The sequence below is a fragment of the Procambarus clarkii genome, chromosome 88 (assembly GCF_040958095.1).
Source record: "Procambarus clarkii isolate CNS0578487 chromosome 88, FALCON_Pclarkii_2.0, whole genome shotgun sequence".
NCBI lineage: Eukaryota > Metazoa > Arthropoda > Malacostraca > Decapoda > Cambaridae > Procambarus > Procambarus clarkii.
In genome coordinates this window covers 15,555,275-15,565,435 of record NC_091237.1, presented here as the reverse complement: position 1 = coordinate 15,565,435, position 10,161 = coordinate 15,555,275, and the positions used below count along the sequence as shown (strand labels likewise).

The following is a 10,161-nucleotide window of genomic DNA, read 5'->3' as shown; positions in this document are numbered from 1 at the left end:
AGAGAGAGAGATGTGCACCAGGCCTGCACCAGGTCACTAAGTGTACATTACACACAGGGACACGTTGCCTTATTAAGTGTCGACCATTGGTGCCTCCCACTGCCAGTGTTGCCAAGTACGCCCCCTCTGAGTTGGCTACTTTGGGTAACGAACATTTAATAACGTATTATAGAACTGCCTCATCAAAAAACACTCTTTTCCAGTCCCACCACATATGTAACACCTGGTGAATGCCATTATTAAACTAGTTGATCATCATGCTACAGTTTTACATGACTTCATTCAATCAGATGCTACTCAAAGAATCAACCGCTATATAATGAATGCTGTCTTTTTTCATCATCCCTCTGAATAATAAAATATGATTATATTTATACTTGTATTACAAGCTGTATTTAAATTCTAATCATTATTTACAAATGCATGTACAATCATAATTACCTAGATGAATAAAATACATTTATACATTAATAATAATAATAATCATTATAATTAATAATAATACCCGTACGTTATAATTCATAATAATTCCCAATGTTGCTGTAATAATTCTCAATAAATGCCCAACCGTTGCTACCCTGCCCGGTGATGAACCGAGGACCTAGAACCAACTATCCTGGACTCATTTGAAAAATAAAATGAAGATATTGATGAAAACAAAAGCAGTATAGTTACAATACTGATGAGAATTACTAATAAATTAAACTAAACTGGCCATTATACAGGAATAGAACCTTCGACAAGCCGCCGGCTCCCTCGAGATAGTGACCCTCAGGCAAATTCAGGAAAACTATTGAGGTAATCTACACAGTAGCATCTGTGGATCAATATACAACATGAGTTGATTAAATTCAAATTCAAAATTCAAATATAATATCTATGGTAAAAAAATATATATAAATAATACAAACAATAATAATAATAACAGCTAAATTTTACGCTATTATCGCTAATGGCCATGATAATCTTAATAATAAAAATAATACACAGACAAATCACATTATCGTGAAATATCAATGAGAAAATCTACAGGAGACGTGATGAGGATTCGAACCCATGCGCTGGGTGTTCACAGATGCACGATCTAAACAACTACGTCACGACATGGTCAAAAGAATTGCAACTTAGGGTACTACTGCACTCTCGAGGATTTTTGTACTATGTTGTGGCGCAGTGGTTTATAGCGTGCATCTTGCAATACCCAGCACATAGGTTCGAATCCTCATACTGGCTCCTATGGATTTTCTCAATAATAGTAATATTGAAATAATAAATATATATGCAAAATAAAGGACAAGGAATAACTATAATATTAAAAATAATAATGAGGTAAGGTAATTATTAGCTATGACAATAAATCAAAACAAAAGTTACACAATAAATGCTACGAGATGCATTTTGAAAAAGTGGAGCCTATATAATAGGCCTCTAGCACATCGTAAGAATTACGGACTATTCATGCCCGTGCCACCTCTTGGGTGGCTTAATCTTTATCAATCTATCAATCATCATCGTAAGAAGTCCACTACGGGCTCACCATAGCCAGTGCTACTTGGAGCTTTTGTTCCGAGTAGCTGAATCTAAGACAACAACAACAACATCGTAACATTACATCAAAATAATTATCAATTCATAAATGTTAATACATTAAAATACTGTATATTCATAATTACAATATCGACTGAGTGAACATATTGAGTGAACATTTAATTTTGATTTTTTTATCAGTTGTGACACTAACTCTCCACATGTCAGTTGCTTAAATTAGAAACAGTACTTGTGGTTGGTCTCGAGCCTATTGTTGATGTGACGATGAGCATTGAATTTTGTAACTAGCTCATCAAGACTGTAACTTGCTTAGCTAAATGAATTGTGGGGTTGTCCCTGAGCCCATTATGTGCCTCTGTAACCCTTTCCAATACCTTCCAAAGGATGGGTATGGGGTGCTCAATAAATAAACTAAACCATATGTAATAAATATATACAGATTATACCTTAATCCTAAATTACTTTCAGGATTAACGTGCGCAATTTTGCTAGTTGGTGGATAAATTTTCTCTTAGCCTTAATAACCATCTCGTGATTACTAAACGAAACACCATACCAAACCAGCAAGAGGTGACTGGTGTCTGCATTGACGATGGGGCGACTTGTATTGGTAACATCTCGCCTGTACCAGGCTACTGGTACAGGCGGTTGAGAGCTGTGTCTCACGCCACACACGCAAGCCTGGTGAAATACAACACACGCCCACTATTATGGGATTGTTGGTGCTACTGCTGGTGGTGCTCCTGCTGCTGGAGGTGTTGCTACTGCTGGTGGTGCTGCTACTGCTGGCGGTGCTGCTACTGCTGGCGGTGCTGCTACTGCTGGCAGTGCTTCCGAGGGTGGAGGCTTCCCCTTCCTGAGGCTAGAGAGATTATGAGCCGCCTCGTTGGGCTGAATCCGGGACTTGGTGGGCTCATGCTTTCCACGAAAAGACATACTAAACCTGTAGTTGATTATATATTATTAGGTACATGCGGTTATTTCATTGTTATTGTTCTATTACTAGAAGAGAGAGAGAGAGAGAGAGAGAGAGAGAGAGAGAGAGAGAGAGAGAGAGAGAGAGAGAGAGAGAGAGAGAGAGAGAGAGAGAGAGAGAGAGAGAGAGAGAGATAGATAGATAGATAGATAGATAGATTTAGGAGGTAAGGTAGGTTGCATGGAGTTGATTAGGTAGTATTTATTTTTTCTCTTAAACTGGTTGAGAGAAGGGCAGTCTTTGACGTGATTAGGAAGGTCATTCTACATTTTGGACCCTTGATTTACAGAACATTTCTACCTTAATTAAGTCGCACTCTTGGAATATCAAGTAGATATTTGTTTCTAGTGTAGTGCCCATGGGTTCTGTTACAACCCTTTAGGAAGCATTTAAGGTCAGGATTAGCATTGCAGTTCAGAGTTTTATATATATAAGAGTACACATGAGAGGATGTGCAATGTGCCTCCACGCCAATCAGCAAAGGTCTTCAGTGTAGCAGAACCGGAGGTAGTACTACATTCAGGGAGACCTAGAAATCCAAATACAGAGACATTGCGCAGGGCAACAGCTGATTTCAATAGGCTCAGATACATTTACGTCCTCCGTCACCTGGAGTGCGCATGGGATAAAAATGCCCTCATGTTCGTGAAAAACTCATTATGGAAACAACAATCTTGTCCAAAGGGAGTACCCCTACATATGTGCACATTTATTATAATGAAATACCTGGGGTTGCTGGGCAAGATGGCGACGTCGGCGCATGCGCGGAACTCCTCCTGAGGTCCACAACCCAGGGCGCCGGTCCCATCGTCACAGATGCCCCAGTTATTACCAGCCACGTACCTCCACTGTGGTAAATTAATCCTTGGTAAGTATTAAGCTGCATGTGAAGGGCGCAAAGCATTAACATGTTATCATAATGCTAACACCGAGACCAAGTTAATAACCCTATACGAATTAAAATAATATAATTCTAATTGTCAGGGACAGGAAACCCAGTCACATAGAGGATGCAAGACTCATCGGGGTGGCGCAAGACTCACCTGGAGGGCCCTAAGACTCACCTAGAGGCCGCAAGACTCACCTGGAGGATTCAAGACTCACCTGGAGGACCCCAAGACTCACCTAAAGGCCACCAGACTCACCTGGAGGACGCAGTGGGTGCAGGTAAGAGATGACGGAAGGCGGAGCTGAATGGACTGCTCTCCAATCTCGAGGGAGATATTGTACTTGAAGCCCGTGCCGTCAGCCAGTAACAGTGGGTACCTGTAAGGAACGGTTCCTGATTGTTACTTAAGTCGCAGTGTTGCTAATATACTCGCCTACATCATTGACCTGACGCTCTACATATAATGTGGGAATATATTTACCGGCCTAATAGATCTAAGAATAAATACAAAACCTAATCATAAACAAATCGTAGGCTATTATGGCTGCTCATCACTTCTGTCAAGCTATATATATATATATACTCATCTAGACATCATGGTATCTGGCCTTGGAGCTTTATGACACCTAATTTACCACAAAATTATTATTAGTCAACATAAATTAGCAACTAATAACAAATTCCAGTTCCCCCAAACCTGATTTGAAATGGTAAATAGGCTATGTATATCAAACCATGACTCTTGCGGAATCTACGTGTTTAAAAATCTAAACTGAAATATCTATCCAGACCTTAAACGCTTTTTATTTTTGTTGGAATGTTTCAACATAAGTGACAGATACCATACGAGAAATAAACATTACTTTTATGCATCCAGAATCCTCCTACGAACCCAAAATTAGAAACTCCATGCATATGATGGGGGATCTTACATTGTCGAACAGCGTTCTTAATGCATTCAGCAGCTAAAATTTTATTTATATTTAAGCCACTTCGGAGAAAAACTAAGAATATCAGAAATAATAGCGGAATGCTGTGTCAAGCCTCTCCTGCATCGAGGTCACTAGATGTGATGGTCTCAGGTAAATGTGTTGTAGTTACTCCAAATGATATAGATGCCACCCTGTATAACACATCAACCCATACATCTGCTATAGAACTACACAGTTCCTTAAAATATATTAATTAAACCCACAATATCAAAATTGTATATTATTTTTTTTTTCTCACCAATTATCTATTAGTAAACAATTATATTTAGCTAAGGGAAACACTGTGCGTTATATGGGACTTATAAAATATACATATCATTGTTTTAAGATTAATGTACACACACATAACTAGCATAATTGTATCTTACAAATAAGCATGTTTTGTGGTTGTTTATAAGCGATTGTGGGACTTTACAAGCGCTGGTATAACTCACCACAGGCAAGTACAACTTACAACCAGGAAACAACTTAATTCACGATTAAAAGTGTAGTTCATGATGTATATCAGCGTTACTCACAGGCGGCATGGTAAGCAGTACTAACCCACAATCAACACATGACGTAACACAAGCAACACCTCAGGTAACAAGCAACACCTCAGGTAACTGACAACACCTCACGTAACACAAGCAACACCTCAGGTAACTGACATACGAGGACGACTCACTGGTCGAGACAGTTCTGCGTGGCCTCGACCTCCGGGTCCGGGCAGATCCTGACCTCGAAGTGGCCACGATGGTTGGCGGTAACGTCGACGGTGAGCGTGATGACCTGCGCCTGCACGTAGTTCCTGACGATGGTGCCGGTGGCATATACTCCCCCAGGAGCCTCGTGTGGCCGCGGGTTCTCTTCCCAGGCGTCGCCGCAGATGCCGCACTTCCCGCCGTTGACTTCGTGCTGGTCCTGTTCCAGGTGACACCCGTTAGTCGCTTGTTCCCGCCTTTTTTATTAGTCAAGTTATATTTATACCGCAAGTGATTACGTTTTGGCTAGTAACACCACGCACACAGAATATGCGAGGTTGAGAAACTACTCACATGAAAGCCGCCACAGAAGCCCTGGTTGTCGTTGTAGTCTATGGGAGTTGGCCAACCTAGACGCCATGCAGAGGCCCTCGACGGAGGCTCCATCAGTCGCGCATGGCCTCGGCACCCGCCCACCACCACCTGCATATTCCCAGGCAGAGACAAGTCATGAAGCAGTTATGAATTTTGAGCTTTCATATAAAGAAGAGAGAAAATGGTTATCACAAGCAAATTGCATCGTACCGTAGTAAATGTTAATGTACCCTACTATTGACAGATCTCAGTGCTACAGTGTAACGCTCGTACAGTGTAACTGATGTTTAGACAATCAGTTACTTTTGTTCTGTGGTATTGACATTGTTACAGTGTTCTATAGTATAGGCAGTGTTACAGTATACTATAGTATTAACTGTACTATAGCCTCGACATATAGCAACCAACTAGTGTAACCAGTATACTGTTTAAACGAAATGTTTATATACGAAAGACAGACAGCACCATCGAACGTGTACTGTACCGATGTGTGTCGGTGAAGGTACTCACCGCAGCCACCAGGAGGACCTCTCGCCATATCTGTGTGCCCATCGCACGTCTGAAATGTGTTCAAGCAACGCCGTTAGAAATATAATACTGAAAGTTATTGTATACAAGCACACACACACACATTTCTTGCTGCATTTGTTTTGTTAACCACTGAATTGGCCTGGAGAATGTTCTCTTATAGTCCGGAGGCCAGATTCACGAAGCAGTTACGCAAGTACTTACGAACGTGTACATCTTTCCTCACTCTTTGACGGCTTTGATTACATTTATTAAATAATTTACAAGCATGAAAACTTGCCAATCAACTGTTGTTATTGTTATAAACAGCCTACTGGTGCTTCGGAGCTCATTAAATGTTTAACCATTATAAACAAAGCCGCCAAAGATTGAGGAAAGATGGATAGGTTCGTAAGTGCTTGCGTAACTGCTTCGTGAATCTGGCTCCCGCGGGTCACTTGCAGGCGGGTCAGACACTAGGCTTCCCTGACGTCTGTACCCGGTTCAACTTCCATCAGACTTCTAGTTCTTTTCAGAATTCGAACTTGGAACTTTAAATTACGAGGTCGTCGCTATACCGACCTAGCCAGGATGCTCCTTAATAAATTAGGGCTCAGAAGGCAGCCAGACCAACGGCCTCGTGCTCTTTAGAAATGAAAATATACCAAGAAACCTAAGGAATGAAATTCATTACATTAACTGAGCAGGAACTGGAGAGGCGGGGCTAGGGAGCTGATGCGCGACCCCTGCAAGTACTCCTAGCTGATTAGAGGGTTATATACACAAACACGCATACATACAGCAATTTGTACACAAGAATACACACACAAAATATAAATATATTGAATTACACACACGTTCTAGATATTCAAGAGTAATAAATGGGTATCTCCTTCTTGGACGCCATGTACTAATTCATAAATATGTAATTATTAAATCATAAAGTCTGTTTTCGACATTTTCGTTATAATCTCATTGTCGGTCATTACATTCCGTTGTAAGTCGGTATTTTCTTTCTCTTATCTTTAGCTTTGTCAAAATATGGTGGTATTTTGATGTCTGGTGATGGTTTAATTCCTCAAAAGAATACACGCAAAATGTCCAGCACGGAATTCTGTCGTGTTACCAAAGACAAAATAAAAGTTAGAAATATGACAGAGTTCGAAGTGCTTCGATGTCTCACCTGGCAGTGTTTTCTGTCTCCTGTTGCTTATGTGGGTTCTCCTAGTACTGTGGCTCCTGCTAGTGCTTTGGGTCCTACTGCTAGTGCTATATCAGTAAGGTATCAACTACTAGGTAAGAGGAGAGTAGAGCGGTTGTGTTCAAGAAGAGTGCGTCTAGCGCTATGACACGGGGAGTACCACGGCCAGGGTTATATAACGAAGGTGGTGACGTTGATGTGTGGGTATGGGGGCTCTGACCAAGTCCACAACACCCACAATTTCCGGCTCCGATAGCAGCAGCTGCATCATTTTTTTTTCAATTTATTATACAATTCTTATCTCGTGGGAGTTAGCGGAAGAGGTACATGATGGCATCAGAAGCTAGACCCCAATTGAAATATTCAATGTCAAATTTATTTATGCATATCAGCAGGTAGTGTAGGATATTGCAGTGTAATTTTGACAGCATGAGCCCCACATTGTCTTCGTGAACTGGACCTCAGGTCATGTAACTAAGGTTTACTGAAAAAACTTTATTCATAAATGAATGCACAATTATTACTGGGGTTGTTTACAGAAAATATCAGTACATTATTAGCACAGAAGGCAGTCATAATACTAACGTCCCAGGGGACACTATTGGATAATATTTTATGGATATACAGTACACAGAAAAAATAGACTAACCTAAACTGACAGAGTGGTAAAGCAATGCACCCCCACCCTCCTTACGGCGGGTGTTGACTTGGTACAATAATGTCCACAAATCCTTCCCCCCCCCCCCGTTAAAAATATTTACGATTGCAATCACCGCGTCACAAAAGTAATCAGCGTGTCTTCCCACTTCACCGTGGTGAGGAAATACCTTCTGTCACTCCCAGCATTAAGAGATAAAGGGGGTGGCCTTATCTTGCAGGAGCCAAGGCGTCTGTCTCTTGTTCCCAGGTGCGTCACTGGGCATTCCGCCCCACCCCGCCTCGTATCACCACAAGTCTCGATATAGAAGAACTAAGAAATACCCAGAGACCTGACAGCTGTAGTATTAAAAGCTATGACAACTTTTGTAATAATTGGTATTTGTATGGTCAGCACAGTAACCGGACTAGGCAATGTGATGTAGTCATTGCGGTAATTCGCCTTGGCTATAGGCACATCTGGCAGGTTAGTGAGGCTGAGCCACTACCAGAATATTCAGCTTGTAAACTCTGTGATAAACCTTTATTGCATTCACTAGATTACTATATTGTTGAATGTGAAGCCGTAAAATATTTTAGACCACCTGGCCTATTGTACCAGGATGTACCATCCTGGCCTATGTATAAAATATTTAATTGAATTTGGTGTACTGGACGACATCCTAAAAAATTATCTAAAATTTGCTTGTCCATTTTATATATATATTTTTAAGTTGCATCTTTTACGAACCCATCCCTGCCCTTGTGTGGCAGTACACAATAGAAAGTTGGATTTACATATTCGTACATTAAAACATTGATTGTAACCATGATATATATGTGCTTCAGCCTACAGTTTAGACCTATTGTCTTGTGTATGATCCTCTGTCCTGTGTGACAGTGAATACCAGCATTATCCTCACTCTAATAAGACCTAATTGAATTCCTCAGATTAGAGGATTAGAGGAAGTTACTCCAAGCCTGCACTAAAGAGGCACCCTTCTTGAGTCCCGATGGGCACATGTATAAGCAAGTAGATGGGGTCGCCATGGGTTCTCCCCTATGTGTCCTGTTTGCGAAAACCTCTACATGGGTACCATAGAGCAGAGGGTCTTAGCTGACATGGACTTGAAACCCGCCATATACTGCAGGTACGCTGACGACATTTTTATGCAGGTACCTGATGTCAAACGTTTACAGCAGCTGAAGGAGGCATTCGAGCAAAATTCGGTGTTAAGTTTCACTTACGAGATGGAGAGAGATGGGAAGCTGCCCTTTCTAGATGTAACAGTTATGTAAAGGAAGGGTGGCTTCCACATTGCAGTCTACACTAAGGAAACGAACATAGGAATGTGCCCTAATGCCAATAGTGACTGCCCAGACAGGTACAAGAGGAGTGTTGTCAATGCTTACATCGACCGGGCTCTCACTCACAGCTCTGGCTGGAAGCAGGTCGACGAAGAACTCTGTAGAGTAAGGCAGGTCAACAATGGCTTCTCTAACGGTTATGTTGAAGACGTTATTAAAAGATAGGTGAAACGCCATGCAACCTCTGAAGAGTCAACTAACACAACACTTGTACCTTCTATTAGATTGTTTTACAGGAACTTCTTTTCGACGGCTCATAAAACGGAGGAAAGTGTGCTGAAAGATATTATTAATAGGAACGTTATGCCCGCAGACAAAAATCAGAAGATACAATTGACAATTTACTACAAAAACAAAAAACGGCCAACCTACTCATGAAGAACTCTCCAGACACCAAACAGAACGCCTTGAAACAAACCAACGTCGTCTATGCCTTCTCGTGCCCACTTGGGGATTGTCAACCCCAAAGATCTCAGTTGTTGTTGTTGTTAAAGATTCGCTACCTGGAATAAAAAGTTCCAAGTAACACGGGTTATGGTGAGCCGGTAGTGCCTTGAAGATCTCAGTATATACACAAGACAACAACGTCTCTTTCTAGGCGATTAACAATGCACAAACAACAGGGCTCCATCAAGGAATATATAATCTCCACACACAACCAGACCATCACCAGAGAAAACTTAACAAGCAACACAAAAATCATCGATAGATACAACGACAACAGGAGACTCGACATCAGCGAGGTCCTACACATCAAAAAGTCAACACCAGCAATCAACAGCCAATTAACACATAATTACATTCTACCGACTTCAAGACCCTGAACCAATACAGAGGCAAGAAGAGAAAATGTACACATTGATTTGTGTCCTGTCACCTCACCCAAAAACATTTGTGTCCTATCACCTCACCCAAAAATCTAATATAAGCATAAAACGGAATATGTAAAATTGTCTTTGAAAATGTAAGAAGTGTCTTGCAAAACG

General features: G+C 41.1%; 1 protein-coding gene across 1 annotated transcript; it reads right to left on the bottom strand.

Moving 5' to 3' along the window:
• Window positions 1-411: 411 nt before the first annotated feature.
• On the bottom strand, window positions 412-7,333 carry LOC123745854 (uncharacterized). Its single transcript, XM_045726934.2, has 7 exons — window positions 7,154-7,333; window positions 5,974-6,022; window positions 5,443-5,571; window positions 5,073-5,308; window positions 3,670-3,790; window positions 3,251-3,372; window positions 412-2,491 (listed from the first exon to the last, which is right to left on the bottom strand). The coding sequence occupies exons 2-7, from the start codon at window positions 6,013-6,015 to the stop codon at window positions 2,257-2,259; spliced, it is 885 nt and encodes a 294-aa protein (XP_045582890.1). The 5' UTR covers window positions 6,016-6,022; window positions 7,154-7,333; the 3' UTR covers window positions 412-2,256.
• Between the last annotated feature and the right edge of the window lie 2,828 nt (window positions 7,334-10,161).

Excerpts from the sequence above, each read along its gene's own strand:
- LOC123745854 (XM_045726934.2), bottom strand. The coding sequence starts at position 6,015 with ATGGGCACACAGATATGGCGAGAGGTCCTCCTGGTGGCTGCG. Across the intron at positions 5,572-5,973 it reads AGGTCCTCCTGGTGGCTGCG|GTGGTGGTGGGCGGGTGCCG; the intron begins GTGAGTACCTTC and ends GGGAATATGCAG. Across the intron at positions 3,791-5,072 it reads ACGCAGAACTGTCTCGACCA|GTACCCACTGTTACTGGCTG; the intron begins GTGAGTCGTCCT and ends CGTTCCTTACAG.